Here is a 20,556-nt window from a genome sequence, read left to right on the forward strand (position 1 = left end):
ACCTCGATTTTTGTTTAGTTTGCGGGTTCCAACCCTCTGTTTCAATCATTTACTAAAAGTTACTCATGGTACATGTGCATCGCTGGCTGGCTAGCATTTAGTTCCCCTTGAGAAGGTGGTGGTGACCCACCTTCTTCAACTGCTGTGATCCATAATGGTACGGTGACCCACAATGTCCTTTGGGTGGGAATTCCAGGATTTAGACCCAGGGACACAGAAGGAACAGCAATATGTTTCCAAGTCAAGATGGTGAGTGGATTGGAGGGGTACTTGCAAGAGGTTGTGTTCCCAAGTATCTGTTGCCCTGATCCTTCTGGATGGAAGTGGTTGTTGGTGTGGAAGGTATTTTCTCAGGATATTTGGTGAATTTCCATGGTACATCTTACACACTGAACACATTCCTGCTTCTTAACAGTGGGACAGAGGGAGTGGGTGTATGTGGAGCTGGCTAGCATTTAGTTCCCCTTGAGAAGGTGGTGGTGACCCACCTTCTTCAACTGCTGTGATCCATAATGGTACGGTGACCCACAATGTCCTTTGGGTGGGAATTCCAGGATTTAGACCCAGGGACACAGAAGGAACAGCAATATGTTTCCAAGTCAAGATGGTGAGTGGATTGGAGGGGTACTTGCAAGAGGTTGTGTTCCCAAGTATCTGTTGCCCTGATCCTTCTGGATGGAAGTGGTTGTTGGTGTGGAAGGTATTTTCTCAGGATATTTGGTGAATTTCCATGGTACATCTTACACACTGAACACATTCCTGCTTCTTAACAGTGGGACAGAGGGAGTGGGTGTATGTGGAGATGGGGCCAATCAAGCAGGCGGCTTTGTCCTGGATGGTATCAAGCTTTTTGAATGTTGTTGAAGCTGCCCCCATCCAAGCTGGTGGGAGAGTAGTCCATAACACTGCTGACTTGTGCCTTGTAGAAGATGGGCAGGGTTTGTGGAGTCAGGAGGTGAGACACTCGCCACAGTATCCCTGGCCTGTTGCCTGCTCTTGTTGCCATTGTGTCTGTGATTAGTCTATTTGAGTTTCAGGTCAATGGTAAACCCCAAGGATGTTGATAGTGGGGTGTTTAATGACAGTAACACTGTTGAATATCACGGGGCAGTGGTCAGATTATCTCTTTTGGGGATGAGTCATTGTTTGGCATTGGAATGGCATACATGTTACTTGTCACTCATCAGCCCATTGGATATTGTTAAGGTCTTGTTGCATTTCAAACTGAACTGCTTCAGTTTGTGAGGAGTTGTGAACCGTGCTGAACATTGTGCAATTATTGGGGAATATCACCACCTCTGACCTTATGATGGAGGAAGGTCATTGATGAAGATGATTGAGCCTAAGACACTACCTTATGAATTCCTGCATAGACGTCCAGGAACTGAGATGAGTGACCTCCAACAACCACAGCCATCTCTCTATATGGCAGGTATACCTTAACACTTAAGATACACAATAATATTTCAAAACTAATTGAAGGAATACATATGAGACACCCCTCTTCTGGGAGCCTTCAGTGCAAGTTTTTCTGTTCCAGGAACAATCTGATAAGTGTTGACTGTCATGAACCCTTTTGATCTTGGCCATTTCTCCCCTGCCACCCACAGCACCCCCATCCATTCTCCCCTGCCACTCAAGCGTTCCCTATCCATTATCCCCTGCCACTCTGAGTGTCCCCGTCCATTAGCCCTCGCCATTCAAAGTGCCTCCTGTCCATTCTCCCCGCCAGTCCAGCACCCTCTATCCATTCTCCCCGCCACTCACAGCCCCTCATCTATTCTGCCCACCACCCTCAGTGCTCACTGTCCATTGCCCCCGCCAATTGCAGTGCCCCCGTCCATTCTCTCTCCAGCCCCAGCTTATTGTCCATTCTCTCTTTCCTCTGAACACTCTGTCCATTCTCCCTCACACAACCCTCTGCATCCCTGTCGTTTCTTTCCCCATCCTCTGTCCCCTCCATCTATTCTCTCCCCACCATCTGTCCCCTACTATTCTCTCTCACCATACCCTCTGTCCAATGTCCATTCTCCCCCTTTCTCTCTCTCCCCATTCTATCTCTCTCCATTTTCTCTCACCTCCCCCTCCCCATTCTCTGTCCCCTCCCCCATTCTCTCTTCCCTTCCCCCAAGTCTCTCTCACCTCAGTCTCTCCCCCTCCCCATTTTCTCTCCCCACCCCATTCTCTCTCCCCTCCCCATTCTCTCTCCCCTTCCCCCATTTCTCTCTCTCCCCTTTCCCCCCATTCTCTCTCCCCTCCCACCATTCTCTCTCCCCTCCCCCATTCTCTCTCCCCCATCCCCATTCTCTCTCCCCTCTGCCACCCTCGCATTTCCTCTCCTCTCTCCGATTCTCTCTCCCCTCCCTATTTTCTCTCCCCCACCCCCATTCTCTCCCCTCCCTCATTCTCTCTCCCCTTCCCCCCATTCTCTCTCCCCACCCCCCAATCTCTCTCCACACCCACCCCCATTCTCTCTCTCCACCCCCCATTCTTTCTCCGCACCTCACCCCCATTCTCTCTCCCCCATCCCTCCACCCCATTCTCTCTCCCCACCCCCCATTCTCTCTCCTCAATCCCCCATTCTCTCTCCCCACCCCCATTCTCTCTCCCCTCACCCCCATTCTCTCTCCCCTGCTGTGGGGAAAAACACCAGGCTCGGAGTCAGAATTGCGGTTCAATGACAGAGTTTATTGCACAAGGAAATCCCGGGGCTCCGGGGAGAGAAAGACACCAACAGCACAGTGTCAGCTGCGAGACTTCTCTCCACCCGGAGCACACGTCAAGAAACTTTGATCCATCTTGTGATACAATCGGTCAGGGATGAGATTCTTGTCTTTGTAACATGATGTGTTTGTGGTAGTCCTTGCAAAATCGTTGATAGTTGATACAATCATTGTCAGTTCAGGCACAGCCTTTGTTAATTTCCGCACAGTCGTTGTCAGTTTCAGTGAAGACATTGTCCATTTCAATGTCTGAATGGAAACCCATTGTTGTAGTAATGGGCGCTAATTGCTCTTCCTGAGAAGGAGGATTCCTGCAGCCCTGGCTATTAGCATTTGGGATTGAGTCTGTATCAAGCTGTTCGCACTTCTATAAGAGGTGTTGGCCGGACCCAGACACTTCGGCGGGCAGTGTTCATTACTCATGTGTATTCTCTCCCCCACCCGCCTTAAACTAATCACCTGGGTTGTGAGACCATTGTGCGGGCATTCTGGTGGCCCCCAGGCAGTGTCTGTATCTGCTCTGCTGTTTCTCTCAGTATTGTGATCCGGCGGCCATCTTGTGTGTCAACTTGGCCAACTGATGGCTCAGTGACCATCTTGTGTATCCGTGTGCCTAGTGTCACCCTGCCCTGTGCCATCGCCCACTTCTCCGCCACGCCCACTCTCTCTCCCCCGCTCAATCTCTCTATCAACCCCACTCATTCTCTCTCTCTGTCCCCCCCCGCCACAGTTTCACTCTACCCCCTCCATTTTCTCTCTCTCTCTGTCCCCCATCCATTCTGTCTCTTTCCTCCCCAGCCCACACCACACCCCACCCATCCTTTCTCGAGCCTCGAACCATCTTTGACCTCTGTATCAAGCCCTTCAAAAGACAGACAGAGAGAGAGAGAAAGAGAGAGAATGGGTCGCGATGACTCTACCTGGGAGTCCGGAGGGGTGAGAAATGGCTGATCTTCAAAATTGAGAATACCTAAAATGATATCTTCAGAAACACCGTTAACGCCAGAAAGCACGTTCAAGTTTTTTTTTAAAGAGCTGCTGAAATCCATCTGAAACTTTCACTGAAATCAGCACAGTCAGGCCACTGCTCAGGACAGGCTGGAAGGGGTGAATGGGCGAAAGTGAGGACTGCAGATGAGAGTCAAGATTAGAGTGGTGCTGGAAAAGCACAGCCGGTCAGGCAGCATTCGAGACTTTTGTCTGAAATGTCGATTTTCCTGCTCCTTGGATGCTGCCTGACCTGCTGTGCATTTCCAGCACCACTCTGATCTTGAATGTAAGGGGTGAATGGTCTAGTCTTTGTCTTGTGAAGTTGTTCCAACTATCTAGAAATAATGTCACAGCGCACAGAAACATACCCTTCGGTGTATGCCGACCAGATATCCTAAATTAATCTAGTGAACCATTTGCCAGCATTTGGCCCCTTATTCCTCTGAATCTGTCCTATTCATATCCCCATCCAGATACATTTTGAATATTATCATTGTACTAGCCTCCACCACTTCCTCTGGCTGACACGCACCACCGTCTGTGTAAACAGGTTACCCCTCAGAAACCATCCCCCTTTCACCCTAAACCCATGCCCTCCAGTTCCGGACTCGCCACCCAACGTGTGGAAAAGACATACAGAAGTTGAGCAGCCAGACAGAATGCAAAAACAATACAATGTCTAATTACAGGGAAAAACAAATTGTAGCTCGACCCCTTTTTTCCTGTTGGCATTTGGACTCTTAAAATCTGACAGGAACACCAGCATCCCCAGTGAGCATACTGCGCATGTTTCCTGGTGTCATTAACGCAGTACGCATGCTTATCGGTGTCAGCAAAACTCTGGGGATGCTCATCGCGTTCCGCAAAAAAAAGGCGCCCGACCTTCCTTTGATGGTCCAATAGGGAACCGTGGAGGACCGGAACGAAATTGATCCTCCTGCCAATCAGAGCCATCCCATTGTCTGAATGCGGAAGTTGGACCATGAGTTTCTGAAGGTGCTCCTCCTGCTCCTCTCTTTCTGAATCCACATTGAGCTTCACCCAGACTGCAAACCCCTTCCTCTGTCTAAGATCTGTGAGTACGGCACTCTCTTTTCTCGCCCCCTTTGCCATTTCTACTTCTTTCCGGAGTTCAATTGTTGACTTGCAGCAACTGAAGGGAAAGGGGGTGAACCCAGGGGGAGGACAGACTCTGGAAACGTGGTCGAGGTCTGTGTCTCAATTGGCAAAATAGACAGACAGGAGGCTGGAAGGACCCAGCAAACCAGGCAGCATCAGGAAGTGGAGAAGTTGATGTTTCGGGTGGAACCCTTCTTCAGGACTGGAGGTGGGTGCTGAGGCAGGGGCTGGGGCTCGGGCTGGGGCTAAAGTGGGGATAGGTGAAGACAGGGAGAGGGTACGGCCTGATTAGTCAATGGGGGGAAGAAATCAGGTTGGTGGCAGGAAGGAGTGGAAATGAGGGGCACCGGGCTGAGGAGGGAGTCGGGGGATGGAAAGGGAGGTTATTTGAAATTGGAGAACTCGATGTTGAGTCCTGCAGGCTGTCGGCTGCCCAGGCGGAAGATGGGGTGTTGTTCCCCCAATTTGCAGGTGGTTTGTCGTGACAATAGAGGAAGCCTAAGATATTTTTGTCAGAAAGGGAGTGGGAAGGGGAATTAAAATGGATGGTGACTGGGAGGTCAGGATGGCCTCTCCAGACCCAGCTGTGATGCTCACCAAACCGTTCCCCAAGTTTACTCTCGGTCTCCCCGAAGTAGAGAAGATGACAATTTGCAAACACGTGGCAAATGCAGTACCACAATGTGAAGTTATAGCCTTTGCTATGAAAAAAAAGCATAAAGGCGGTTTATTGTTTAAATGGTGATACTTTGGGATGTGGAGAAAGTGAGAACTGCAAATGTTGGAGATTAGAGTCAAAATGTGGCGCTGGAAAAGGTGGTAGGTCAGGCAGCATCTGAGGACCAGGAGAGTCGACAGTTCAGTCCCGAGCACTTCATCAGGAATGATGTTTGGATGGACAAAGGGTCTGATTCCGTTCTATATGACTCTAATCATCTTCAGTGAGAGCAGAAGTGTGATTGTGAAGGCTGGAGTTTCAGAGCAGCTTTCAAAGATGTTTTGCCCTTAATGGGAGCAGAAGAAGCTACAATTAAATCTTGCATTTGTGAGACAGCAACTGAGTGAGTGAGTAAATCCCAGGTTTTGGTGCAAAGTGGGAATTCTTTGCAATGTGGGGATGAAGCTCTACTTATTGAGTCATTTCTACTGGTGAATGAAACCAGGCTCAAGATTAGGAGGAGTAAATTTAGGACAGAGATGAGGAGGAACTGCTTTTCCTGGACAGTAGTGAATCTATAGAATTCTCTGCCCAAGGAAGCAGGAGACGCAGCTTTGTTAAGTATATTCAAGACACAGTTGGATGGGTTTTTGCAATGGTGAGGGAATTAAGGGTAGTTGGGACAATGCAAGGAGGAGGATCTCAGATGATGAATAGATCAGCCATGATCTTAATGAATGACAGAGCAGGTTGGACGGGCCAAATGGCCTTCTCCTACTTTTATTGCTATGTAACTGTGTAACCCTGCATTTCCCATGGTTAACCCACCTAACCTGCACATCCGTTGTCATGAAAGGCAATTTAGCATGGCCAATCCAAACCAAGGCCGATGAGCAGTGAGGTGATGTGGAAAATGAACATCAGAGAAAGGGACAAGGAGAGTAAATGTACCAGCAATCAAAAAGATCACAAAAATTGAAACTAAAAATGGTGAGTCTGAATATGTGCTGCATTGTGACAAAAGTGAATGAATTGACTGCACACATTGAAGTGAAGAATTATGGTCTGAGACTCCTCACAGAGACATGGCTTCAGGATGGCAAGGATTAGATCCTGTATATTGAGGGTGTTGTCTAATGGGAAGCTTGGTTAAGGTAGAGGGTTGGCACTGCTAATCAAAGCACTGAGCACGGGGTAGTCTGGTGTCAGCTCAGATTTCAGGTCCTGGTTTCTCTGTCCTCTGTTGATCTCCCTGTTCCCAAGGAGTATGTCGGTCTGTGCTCAGCTCTGCTGGATTTCTGCTGAAGCTTTGTCCCCTTCTACACCTTCTGGAACAATAAAGCATTCAGTCAATCAAGCCCCAACCCACAATCTCCCAGCCTGTCAACCATCCAGGTACAGTGTAGTCACAGCAGGGAATCAAACAAGAAAAATGAAACCAAATTAGAAATGAATAGGTGCTCGTGTTTAATGTTTGTTCATGAGAAAGTAAACCAGAAATAGGGCTCCCCCAGGATTCTCAGGGGAATTTTGTCTCCCTTAAATCTTAGCAGGGAATCAAAGAAGAAAAATGAAACCAAATTTGTAAGAAATAGGAGCTGTTGTTTAATGTTTATTCATTAGGAAGTAAATGAGAAATGGGGGTCTCCCAGGATTCTTATACTATCCTACTTGAGGAATTCTCTCTCCCTTGCATCTATCTATGAGAACCCAGCTATGATTTACAACAATATTTACGTCAACAGAAGTAAGGCATCTGTTCTCAAATAGACAGAGAGATATACAGGATGGAAATAGACATTTTCTCTCTCATGTGCACACACACACACACACACACACACCCCCGCGGGAGTGAATGAACATTTGCAGAGCTGAGCAGAAATGTCACTTTTCGTAATAAAACTTTAAGTTCACTTGATAAGGTGCTTTCCAGGAAGTTCTGGGATTTGCATTTTACTGATATCTGCAACCCATTTGTAAAGATGAAAGACTTAACAATCCAGGTTTGTTCAATGTATCATTTCAGTGGCAGGACACTGTCATGTTTTTCTATAAATTCTGTGTCTTATGATCTTATTCTCCACAACCACTTGACGAAGGAACAGCACTCCAAAAGCTAGTGCTTCTAAATAAACCTGATGGACTGTAACCTGGTGTTGTGTGATTTTTAACTTTGTCCAGGTTAGGGGGGAATTGCTATGCTAAATTACCCATCGTGCCCAGGGACGTGCAGGTGAGGTGTGATAGTCAGGGAGTAGAGCAACAGGTGTAGGGGAATGGGTGTGGGTGGGTTACCCTTCGGAGGGTCAGTGTGGACTCGTCGGGCCGAGTGGCCTGCTTCCACACTGTGGGGATTCTGTGAAGGGAAGGAATTCCCGCAAACTGTGCAGGGCAGTGTGGGATGGCCAGCCAGCCGACCGCACCGCACCCCTTCCTCTCGCCCCTTCTCCCATTCCCTACCCCACCCCCGACCCATTGAAGGCATCACAACGTGGAAGTGGCCCTGTCAGTTTGCATGAACCCCCTCCCTCTGGGCAATTCTTCATCCTGGGAGCAAGTGGGCGTGGGGGGGTGGAAATATGTTCACTTGTGGCAACTAGAATGAATCCAAGGAGGGAGCAGATGCTGCAAACTCAGGTATGTGTCTTAATTACCCGGGTGAGGAGGAACGGAAGGATGGTGCCTCTCCTTCTCGCGCCAGAGCCTGAGACATTTCTAATTTCATGAGAGGCATGGATAGGGTAAATAGACAAGGTCTTTCCCTTGGAATTGTGGAGTCCTGAACTGGAGGGTCATAGGTTCAGGGTGAGGGCAATGGGGAGATGGAAAAGAGACCTCAGGGTCAACTTTTTCATGGAGAGTGTGGTGCGTATATGGAATGAGCTGCCAGAGGAAGTGGGAGGGGGCTGGTCCAATTCCTACAGTTAAAAAGCATCTGGATGGGCGGATGAATACAAAGGGTTCAGACAGAGAGAGGCCAAGTGGTGACAAATGTGACTGGAGTCATCGAGATCTACAGCATGGAAACAGACCCTTCGATCCAACTCGTCCTTGCTGACAAGATAGCCAATCCAATTTAGTCCCAGCTGCCAGCACCCGGCCTATTATAGGGGCTAAGTGATGGCAAATGTGACTAGATTAATTTAGGATATCTGGGCAGGTTGGGCCAAAGTGTCTGTTTCTGTGCTGTATGACTCTAATTGTCCTCAGTGAAAGCAGAAGTGTGGTTGTGAAGGCTGGACTTTCAGAGCATGTTTTGCCCTGACTGGGAGCAGAAGAGTGTGACTGAAGTGTGTCGGTGTTAATGCCTTGATGTCTCATTTTGCTCCCACCTTCCTGGGGTCGTTAACCATTTTGTGTCTGGTCCTTCCTCAAGAAGCTGCATTGCAGGTTCACCCTGAATTGACACTTTGTTTTGCTTCCCAAAATCAGACCTGCTCACTCTCAGCAGGATCCCAGTGTTGTGAAAGATATTAACTTTCAGGTGGAGGCATCCAAAATTCAGAGAGATGTCAGGCTTGATGTTTTTGCTTTTTCTGCCCCTGTAAGATCCTGAATCAGCACCTTCAGGAGAATTAGTTAGAGCAGAGTGAGAACAGAGGGGAAGGGAGAGTGGGATGGTGCTTTCAATTTTGTGGAATAACAAAAGAATGTTCCACAGAAAGTAGAGTTGCTTGTTCTGAATTTCTACCCTGCACTGATAGTGATGACTTTTGTATCTCTTTTTGCAGAGTATTTGAAAATCTGAAGACTGAAGTTTCAAAATCAACGGATGAAGGGCTTATGCCCGAAACATTGACTCTCCTGCTCCTCGGACGCTGCCTAACCTGCTGCGCTTTTCCAGCGCCACATTGTTTGACTGACTCTCCAGCGTCTGCAGTCCTCACTTTGATGTCAATGTCTGACAGTCACTCAATCCATCGGGAACACAACAATTTTTGACTGTGATTTCTGTGAGAGGGATCAATGCTTTTTGGTTCCTGTTTGAGGACGTTTTCAGCATCAGTGGGACTGGACGAGAGACCCCACTGTTGGAGCGCACTGTGTGTGGAGCCTGAAACAGTTATACGGCCAGCGAAGGGGATTTCACGGCAGGGAGGGGCTCTACACGTGTTTGTGTGCAGCTGAAGCTGTGGCCATGGAGAAACCCGAGGAATCCCGCCCTGTGGAGAAACCGTGGAAGTGTGGTGACTGTGGGAAAGGCTTCCGTGTCCCGTCTGCCCTGGAGACTCATCGGCGCAGTCACACCGGGGAGAGGCCATTCCCCTGCACCGACTGCGGGAAGGCCTTCAGAGATTACTCCCACCTGCTGGCCCACCAGCGGAGCCACACGGGGGAAAAACCCATCAGCTGCCCAGATTGTGGGAAGGCCTTCATATTTTTCTCTGCCCTGTTGGCCCACCAGCGGGTCCACACAGGAGAGAGGCCGTTCAGCTGCCCAGAGTGTGGGAAGGCCTTCAGGTATTCCTCCACCCTGCGGACCCACCTGCGTTTCCACGCGGGGGAAAGGCCGTTCACCTGCCCTCAGTGCGGGAAGGGCTTCATCTGCTCCTCCACCCTGCTCAGGCACCAGCGGATCCACACCGGGGAGAGGCCCTTCAGCTGCCCCGAGTGTGGGAAGGCCTTTACCAACAACTCCTCCCTGATGAGGCATCAGCGGGTCCACACAGAGGAGAGGCCCTTTACCTGCTCTCAGTGCGGGAAGGCCTTCAGCAGTTCCTCCCACCTGCTGACCCACCAGCGTGTCCACACGGGGGAGAGACCGTACACCTGCCCTCAGTGTGGGAAGGGCTTCACCCGCTCCTCCCACCTGCAGAGCCACCAGCGGATCCACACCGGGGAGAGGCCCTTCAGCTGCCCCGAGTGTGGGAAGGCCTTTCGTGTTTCCTCCACCCTGCTGACCCACCAGCGGATCCACACCGGGGAGAGGCCCTTCAGCTGCCCTGAATGCGGGAAGGGCTTCACCCGCTCCTCCCACCTCCGGAGCCACCAGCGAGTTCATGTGCCATCGCAGGGGGATTGAAGGAGTGACGGCCGAGTCCCATTATCGACAGGGGAGGTGTGGTGTGTGCAATTTCACCTTGAGCTGTTCAAAAAGCAACTACTTTTTCTCTGCCTTTTTCCTGGGGGGATCTGAAGCTGTAACAAAGTTGGGTTGCAATAAAGGTTACCTGAACTTCCCACCGGGCTCAGACTCTCATTGAAAGCTTTGAGCTCCAAGAAGTTTTTGTTTTAAAGCTGCTCATTTCTTTCAGCCTCCTGCACTACGTTTAGAACATAGAACAATCCAGGGCAGAACAGGCCCTTTGGCCCTCGATGTTGTGCTGACCTGTGAATTATTATCAGCTTGTCCCCCTACACTATCCCAAAATCAACCATGCGCTTATCTAAGGATTGTTTAAATCTCCCTAATGTGGCTGAGTTGACTACCTCAGCAGGTAGGGCATTCCACGCCCTTACCACTCTCTGTATAAAGAACTTGCCTCTGACATCTGTCTTAAAGCTATCACCCCTCAATTTGTAGTTATGCCCTCTCTTGAATAAGGGCACAACATTTGCAATTCTCCAGTCCTCAGGTACTAAACCCGTAGACAATGACGACTCAAATATCAAAGCCAAAGGCCCTGCTATCTCCTCCCCAGCTTCCCAGAGAATCCTCGGATAAATCCCATCCAGCCCAGGGACTTGTCTACTTTCACTCCTTCTCGAATTGATAACACCTGTGTGTAACTAACCTCGATACTTTTGGGTCTAATATCTCGTACCTCATTCTTTTCCTGAGTGAAAACCGATGAGAAATGTTCATTTAGCACCTCTCCGATCTCTACAGTGTCCACACTCCACTTCCTACTTCTGTCTTTGACTGGCCCTATTCCTACCCTAATCAACCTTTTATTCCTCACATGCCTATGGGAAGCTTTAGGGTTCTCCTTTATTCTATTTGCCTAAGACTGTTCGTGTCCTCTCTTTGCTCTTCTTAACTCTCTCTTTCAATCCTTCCTCGGTGATCTGTAATTCTCTATCGCCTCATCTGTACCATCTTGCCTCATGGAACAGCGTCACAAGACACAGAACTTATATCAAAAGATCAGTGTCATGCAACTGATATATTGAACAAACTTAGATAGTCTTCATCTCTTAGAATGGGTGCGGGCTTTGGTTCATTAATATGTAACAATGTTCTTGAGATGACATAAGGTTTTATGAAAAAAAAGATATCTCCGCTCAGACAATGCATTAAAGGTGTGAGATTTGAGTCTGTCAATATTCCAATCTTGAATCAGACTGGTTCTGTTTCCAAAGTCGGAATTTGTAAAATATTACATGGATTGACTGCCTGCAGATTGTGTGCTTTTTGAACAAAATTGAATGTATCTGCAAATATAATTCTGCCAATACAATTTCAACCCATAGAGTAGTGTGTGTGTGTGTGCATGAGAGAGTGAGTGTGTGTGCATGTGAGTTTGTCTGTGAGTGTGCACAGAAGTGTGTTGTGCATGCTTGGGAAAGTGAGAGTGTGATGGAGTATGAGGCTGTGAGTGTGAGAGAGTGTTGAGAGCTGTGTGTGTGTGTGTGTGTGTCTGTCTGAGAGATAGAGTATGTGTGTGAGAGAGAGGCTTAATAAAAGCAAGAGGTTGCATTTTTGGTAAAACAAGGACTTGTACAGATAATGGTTGGGCCATGAGTCATGTTAGAGAACAGATAGACATGGAGGTGGGGGGTGGCGGTGTTCAGGTACATAGTTCTTTGGAGGTTGCATCACTGCTCGACAGGGTGGTTAAGGTGGCATTTTGCAACATTGCCTTCATTGTTCACACCACTGAGGAGAGGGGTTGGGACATCATGTTGAGGTTGTACAGCATGTTGGTGAGGCCACTTTCAGAGTACTGAGTACAGTTCTGGTGGCCCTGTAATAGGAAGAATACTATTAGAGAGGGTTTAATAAAGATTTACCAGGATGTTCTAAGGACTGGAGGGTTTGAGTTATAAGGAGAGGCTGGGACTTTATTCACTGGAGCACAGGAGGTTGGGGGTTGACCTCATTGAGATTGATAAAATCATGAGGAGTGGAGGGAAGGTGAATAGAAAATGGCTCTTGCTTAGCGTAGGGGAACTCAAAACTAGGGGACTTTTTTTAAATATGAGGAGAGAGATTTAAAAGGAACCGGAGGGGCAACGATTTGAAAGAGGGTGATTTACATGTGGAATGAACTTGCTGAGGATGTGGTCGATGCAGGTACAGTGACAACATTGAAACAGCATTTGGATGGGTACATGAATAGAAAGGTTTAGAGGGAAATGGGCCAAATGCAGGCAAGTGAGACTGGTTTAGTTTGGAATCGTGGTGGGCATGGACGAATTGGACCGAAGTGTCTGTTTCTGTGCTGTATACCTCTATTGAAACCGGCAGAATTCTGAAAGGGGCTTGACAGGATAGATGCAGATAAAATGCCTCTTTGTGGGGAGGGTCTCGAATTCCGACAATGTGGGAGCAGGCCATTCAACCCATCTATTTCATTCTGGCCCTCTGAACAGGATCCCACCAATACCCAACCCCTTACTCTGTACTTCCCATGGCCAATCCACCCTAGCCTGTACATCCCTGGTCACTATGGGTAACTTAGCACGGCGAATTCTGCCTATGACCTACACTCTAATCTAAACTCGTCGGGCGCCTGGGTGGTGGAGTTCTACTGGTCGTGGGGCGGCCCCTGTGTCAACTATGGGGCCACCTGGAAGGTACTGGGCCCGGGAGGTGAAAGGTGAGGCAGGTTGGGGGGAGGGGGGAAGGAATGTGGGGCCTGTCCTGTCATAGTGACATTTTACACTCACTTTCCATCTGCTTTTACTGGCGCTTGTGCTGTTTTCCCCTCACTGTTTTGATTAATCCTTGTGCTGTTTACCCCTCACTGTTTTTATTAATCCTTGTGCTGTTTACCCCTCACTGTTTTTATTAAACCTTGTGCTGTTTCTTGTGACAGTGCAGGGAGGAGAAGATGAAACGATGGATAGATCAGCCATGATCTTAATGAATCACGGAGCAGGCTCACTTGTAGCAGCTGGAGTGAATCCAGAGAGGGAGCAGACTTTGCGACCTCAGGTATGTGTCTTGGTTACCCGGGTGAGGAGAGACAGAAGTTCAGGTTGGGACTGTTTTCTGTAGCTTGCCAGAGTCTGAGGACCTTGTACACTTTTATATCATCATGAGGGGCATGGATAGGGTAAATAGACGTGGTATTTTCCTTTGGATGGGGCAGTCCAGAACTAGAGGGTAATAAGTTTAGGATCGAGAGTGTGGTGCTGCAGCAAGTCAGGCAGCATCCAAGGAGCAGGAAAATTGACGTTTCAGGGAAGCGCCCTTCATCAGGGAAGTGTGTGTGTGTGTGTGTGTGAGTTTGTGTTTAAGACTGTGTGCTGTGAGTGTGTATTTACATGTGTGCCTGCTTGATAAAGTGTGATTGTGATGGAGTATGAACCTGCGAGAGGGTGTGTTTGTTGAGGGGGTGGTGTATGTGTATGTCTGAGAGAGAGCGTGTGTGTGAGAGAGGTATGGATATAAGTGAGGGGTTGCATTTTGCTAAAACAAAGGAGGGCAAGACTTGAACAGGTAATGGTAGGGCCCTGGGTCATGTTGTAGAACAGAGACCTGGAGGTGTTCAGGTTCATTGTTCGTGGCAGTTACCTCACTGGTAGACAGGGGTGAAGAAGGTGTTCAGCACACTTGCCTTCATTGTTCACATGCTGAGTACAGGAGTTGGGACATCATGTTGGAGATGCACACAGAAAGTACATTACTCAGAGGGTATAGGTGCCTGGAACGCATTGCCAGCAGAGGTAGGGACGGTAGATTCATTCAAGGTGTACCCGAGCAGTAGGACAGTCAAAGTTTTGGGCACAAGCCCTTCATCAGGAATGATGCATGGATGTTCCGAGGGGCATCAGCGTCCTTCTGTGCCAGTTGTCAGACAGGAGCAGCAGGCAATGAGCAAGGCAAGTGGTGTGTTAGCAAGAGGAATTGAGTTCAGAAATGGGAATGTCATCCTGCAGTTAGGGGGTCATTTGAATAAATACAAGGCTGAGTTAATCTGATTTTTGAACAAGAAAGAAGTGGATGTTTATGGAGGAAGCAAGAAAATGGTTTTAAGACCAGTTTAGAACAGTTCCAGAGTCAGACAACACAGAAACAGACCCTTCAGTCCAACTAAACCGTGCTGACTGTGTTCACAAACTAAACTAGTCCCACCTGTGTGTATTTGGCCCATATCCCTCTGACCCTTTCCTATTCATGTCCTTATCCAAATGTCTTTTAAACCTTGTTACTGTACCTACATCCACCACCGTGTCTGGACATTGATTCCACACACAAACTACTCTCAAAAAAAAAAGGCGCTACTCCAGTCTTTTGAAAATCTTTCTCCACTCACCTTCCTCATTTGCTCCCTAATCTTGAAACCCCCATCCTAGGGAAAGGACACCTGCGGTTCACCTCATCTCCCCTCCTCAGGATTTTATGAACCTCTTTTAAGGTCACCTCTCAACCTCATGTGTTCCAGTGAAAAAAGTCCCAGCCCTATCCACCTAGCTGTAGGTATATTCCTATCCAGTTATGAATTGTTCAATGCTGGTGCAGACTCGAAAGACCGAATGGCCTAGTCTTGCTCCCAACTCTCTCACTCTGTGTCCAGGACAACAAGAGACCCTAAATCAGAGGAGCAGAAATTAGGCCATTTAGTCCATCAGATCTAATCACCCCATTCAATCGTGGCTGCTCGGTTTCTCAACCCCATTCTCCCCGTAACCCTCGATCCCCTTGATACTCAAGAATCTATCTGTCTCAGTTTTAAATGTCCCCAGTGACCTGGCCTCCACAGCCTTCTATGGAAATAGATTCCACAGATTCACCGCTCTCTGGCTGAAGAAGTTTCTCCTTTCTAAAAGGACTTCCCTTTACTCTAAGGCTGTGCCTCTGGTCTGAGTCTGTCCTACCAATGGAAACATCTTCGCAACATCCACTCTGTCTGGGCTGTTCAGGATTATGTAGGTTTCATTTAGACCTCCCCCCACACCCGACACCCACCACTTCCCCCCCGACACCCACCACCCACCACTCCTCTCCCCCCCCCGACACCCACCACCCACCACTCCCCACCGACACCCACCACTCCCCTCCCTCCCCCCCCCCCGACACCCACCACCCACCACTCCCCGCCGAGTGTGGGCCTATGAATCAGTATGAACCAGACCCTTCAGGATGAGGTACAGCAGGGATTAGGGTCAGTAAACTGAGAATGGAGGGAGACTGTGTGGGATGGAGATTTTCAGCTTCTAGAGAATGAGAGAGAAAAGTGAGATCGCTATAAATTAGAATTGATCGGATGGGCCAAAGTGTGGTAGATGGAATTAAATTTTGAGAAATGTGAGTTGTTGCATTTTGGTCAAGCAATCCTGGCAGGAGTGACACAGTTAAGGGGAGTGTTGCAGAACAAAGAGACCTTGGAGGGCAGGGTCCATAGTTCCTTGACAGTGGAGTCTCAGGTAGACAGGATAGTGAATGAGGCATTTGGTAGGATGGCCTTTATTGGTCAGAGCATCGAGTAGATGAGTTGGGAGGTCATGTTGTGGCTGTCCAGGATGTTGGTTAAGCCAATTTTGGAATACTGCGTTCAGTTCTGGTCTCCCTGCTGTAGGAAAGATGTTATGAAACTTTGAAAGGGGTCAGAAAAGATTTGAGCTATAGGGAGAGGCTGAATAGGCCAGGGACATTTTCCATGGAGCATCAGAGGCTGAGGGGTAAACTTATGGACCTTTGTAATGGGCATGGATAGTGGGGGGAAACCGAAGGTCTTTTCCCCAGGGTAGGGGAGTCCAAGAAAACTAGAAGGCATATGTTTGAGGTGAGAGCAGAATGATTTAACAGGGGTCTGAGGGGCAATCTTTTCACACAGAGGTTGGTGCATGTATGGCACGAACTGCCAGAAGAAGTGGTGGAGACTGGCACAATCACAACATTTAAAAGGCATGTGGATGTCGGTCTGTTCTCAGCTCTGCTGGATTTCTGTTGAAGCTTTGACCCCCCCCACCCCCTCCCTTTACACCTTCTGGGACAATAAAACATTCAGTCAATCAAGTCCCAACCCACAATCTCCCAGCCTGTGAACCATCCAGGCACAGTGTAGTCACAGCAGGGAATCAAACAAGAAAAATGAAACAACATGAGAAATAAATAGGTGCTCGCGTTTAATGTTTATTCATTAGGAAGTAAACCAGAAATAGGGCTCTATTTGTATTTGCAGAATGATATTTGCAGATACATTCTATTTTGCTCAAAAAATACACAATCTGTAAGCAGTCAATCCATGTAATATTTTGTAAATTCCACTTTGGAAATAGAACCAGTCTGACTCAAGACTGGGACACAGACAGACTCTGACCTCACACCTTTAATGCATTGTGTGAACTGAGATGTCACATTTTGCGGTAAAACCGCGAGTTATCTTGATAAGGTGCCTTGCAGGAAGGTCTGGGATTTACATGTGAATGATAGCTGCAACCCAGTCTAAAAGATGAAAGACTTGACAATCCAGGTTTGTTCAATATATCATTTCAGTGGCAGGACACGACAATGTTTTTCTATAAGTTGTGTCCTATGATCTTATTCTCCACAACTACCTGAAGGATCAGCGCTCTGAAAGTGAGTGCTTCCAAATAAACCTGTTGAACACTCACCTGGTGGTGTGATTTTTAACTTTGTCCAGGTTAGAATGGATTGACCGTGCCCAGAGATGTGCAGGTTAGGTGCATTAATCAGGGAGTAAAAGTTGAGCAATAGGGGTAGGGGAATAAGTGTGGGTCTGTTACCCTTCAGAGGGTCGGTATGGATTCGTGGAGCTGAGTGGCCTGCTTTCACACTCTGGGGATTCTCTGAAGGGAAGGGATTGGCACAAACTCATTTTTTTTTGCTTCCCGAAATCAGTCCTCCTCACCTCTCAGCAGTATCCCAGTGTTGTGAAAGATATTAACTTCCAGGTGGAGTTATCCAAAATTCAGAGAGATGTCAGTCTTGACGTTTTTGCTTTTCTGCCCCTGGAAGATCCTGAATCAGCACCTTCAGGGGAATTAGTTAGATCAGAGTGAGAACAGAGGGGGAGAGAGAGTGGGATGGTGCTTTCAATTTTGTGGAATGACAAAAGAAAAGAACTTTCCGCAGAATTCCTTGTTCAGAATTTCTACCCTGCACTGACAGTGATGACCTTTTGTAATCTCTTTTTACATTTCAGGATCTGAAGATCTAAGTTTCAAAATCAACAGATGAAGGCCTAATGCCCAAAACGTTGACTCTCCTGCTCCTCGGATGCTGCCTGACCTGCTGTGCTTTTCCAGCACTGCACTAACTGAGTCTCCAGCGTCTGCAGTCTGTACTTTGACGTCCATGTCTGACAGTCATTCAATCCATTGGGACCGCAACAGTTTTCAACTATGATTCTGTGAGAAGGAGCAAAGCTTTTTGGTTCCTATTTGGGTACGTTTTCAGCATCAGTGGGACTGGATGAGAGACCCTACCGTTGCAGTGCACTGAGTGAGGAGCGTGTAACAGCTATACGGTTTGGAAAGAGGAATTCACGGTGGAGAGAAGCCCCACATGCGTTTGTGTGGGGCTGAAGCTTCGGCCATGGAGAATCCCGGGGAATCCCGCCCCGTGGAGACACCATGGAAGTGTGGCGACTGTGGGAAAGGCTTGTTTCCCATCTGCCCTGGAGACTCATTGGCGCAGTCACACTGGGGAGAGGCCGTTCCCCTGCCCTGACTGCGGGAAGGACTTCAGCGATTCCTCCAACCTCCAGACCCACCAGTGGATCCACATGGGGAAGAGGCCCTTAAGGCGGGAAGGCCTTTACCCAGGCCGCCTCCTTGCTGACCTCCCAGCGGGATCACGTGGCATTGCAGGGGGATTGAAAGAAAGACGGCCGAGTGTCTTTACCAACTGGACTAACAACCCAGTTCCAGTGGCTCCCGAGTTCGATTCCCACCGCGACAGATGGTGGAATTGGAATTTGGTCAGAAATCTGGAGTTCAGAATCTAACGGTGAAACCATTGTCGGTGGGGTGGGGGTGGAAGAAAACCCCCATCTGATTCACTCAGTTCTTTTTTAGGGAAGACTTGAGCAGTTATTAGAGCAGTCGTCCCAGCTGCATCCTTTACCCGGTCTGGCCTACACGTGACTCCAGACCCATAGTAGTCTGGTTGACTCTACGCTGCTCATCCAACTTCCTTGGATACAGGTTGAAATTGCTGACTGAGGCAATACTTCCTCCAGGTTAAGGCTTTACCAAGGATCCAGTTACAAAGGGACAACTCAGTGGTGACCAATAATGGAGAAAGTGAGGGGTTGCACTTTGACCTTGAGCTGTTTTTAAAATTTGCTACTTTTTCTACGCCTTTCTGCTGGGAGATTCTGAAGCTGTAACAAAGTTGGGTCACAATAAAGATTACCTGAACTTCACACTGAGCTTAGACTCTCAATGACAGCTTTAAACTGCAACAGGTTTTTGGTTTAAAACTGCTGATTTCTTACAGGAGAAAGTGAGAACTGCAGATGCTGGAGATCAGGGTCAAGATTAGAGTGGTGCTGGCAAAGCACTGCAGGTCAGGCAGCATCCGAGGAGCAGGAAAATCGACATTTCGGGTTTGCTCCAGACTGCAACCTCCTTACTCTGTCAACCATCTGTGAGTAGGGTACTCTCTTCACAACTCCTTTTCCATTTTTTTCATTCTGGACTTCAATTTATGACTTGCAGCAACTGAAAGGAAAGAGAATGAATCCATGGAATGGACAGAATCGGGAAAAGTTTGTTTATAAACAGTGTGTTTCATGTATTGAGTGAATGTAAAGAGGATGTGGTGGATGCATGTTCAGATGCAACGTTTAAAAGACATGTAGATAAGTACATGAATAGGGAAGGTGTGGAGGTATATGGGCCAAACACTGGCAAGTGGCACTAGTTTAGTTTGAGAACATAGTCAGCATGGAATAGTTGGACTGAAGGGTCCGTTTCTGCGCTGTCTGACTGTAACTGTTCTGTCATGGTCTTAAAACCATTTTCTTGCCTTCCACTTTAAATGTGGTTACTGTACCTGCATCCAACACATAAACCACAAAAAACCCTCATGCACACAACATAAAAATCCACACTTTATTGTTCAAAAAATCAGATGAACTCAGCCTTGAATAAATTCAATGATCCCCTAACTGCAGGAAGACATCCCCACTTCTAATCTCAGTTCAGCCTGCTAATATACCACTTGCCTTGCTGCACCTGTCTGACAACTGGCATTGACTGATGTAGAAGGATGCTGCTAATCAAAGCACTGATCACAGGCTGGTCTGGTTTCAGGACCTGATTTCTCTATCCTCTGTTGATCTCCCTGTTCCCACAGACTAAGATGTTGGTCTGTTCTCAGCTCTGCTGGATTTCTGCTAAGGTTTTGACCCCGCCTTTTATAACTTCTGGAATGATGATTGGATATTTTAAGATCCAAGCCACAATCTCCCAGCCTGTCAACTATCCTGTTAGATGGTGTAGTCGTAGCAGGGAATTAAACAAGAGAAATGAAGCAAAATCATAAATAAAAGGTGCACGTGCTTAATGTTTGTTCATGAGGAAGTAAACCAGAAATAGAGGACTCCCAGGAATCTCAGTGCCCTACTTGAGGAATTCTGTCACCCTTACACCTATTAGGATCCAGCTATGAATTACAACAACATTTACACCAACAGAAATAAAGCATCGGTTATCAAATAAAGATAAACAGCACGGAAATAGATGTTTCTCTATCTCATGCACACACGAGATAGATCATCCATGGGGGTGAGTTTGTATTTGCAGCATGCTGTTTGCAAATACATTCTACTTTGCAAGGTTTGTGAAGGTTTGTAGCTCAGGTTGAGGTTTAGGGTGTAGGTTTGCTCGCTGAGCTGTAGGTTTGATATCCAGACGTTTCATTACCTGGCTAGGGAACATCATCAGTGGCGACCTCCAAGTGAAGCGAAGCTGTTGTCTCCTGCT

At 47.8% G+C, this 20,556-nt stretch overlaps 1 protein-coding gene across 1 annotated transcript in view; it reads left to right on the forward strand.

The window, feature by feature from the left end:
- The window catches only part of LOC132808007 (zinc finger protein 585A-like), a 102,999-nt gene that overhangs the window by 42,600 nt on the left and 39,843 nt on the right, over window positions 1–20,556 (forward strand). Inside the window, exon 3 of the mRNA XM_060821896.1 lies at window positions 9,479–10,510. Coding sequence (XP_060677879.1) covers window positions 9,479–10,510 — 1,032 coding nt within the window. The remainder of the gene's footprint in view (window positions 1–9,478; window positions 10,511–20,556) is intronic.

This window comes from Hemiscyllium ocellatum, assembly GCF_020745735.1.
Source record: "Hemiscyllium ocellatum isolate sHemOce1 chromosome 27 unlocalized genomic scaffold, sHemOce1.pat.X.cur. SUPER_27_unloc_3, whole genome shotgun sequence".
Taxonomy (NCBI): domain Eukaryota; kingdom Metazoa; phylum Chordata; class Chondrichthyes; order Orectolobiformes; family Hemiscylliidae; genus Hemiscyllium; species Hemiscyllium ocellatum.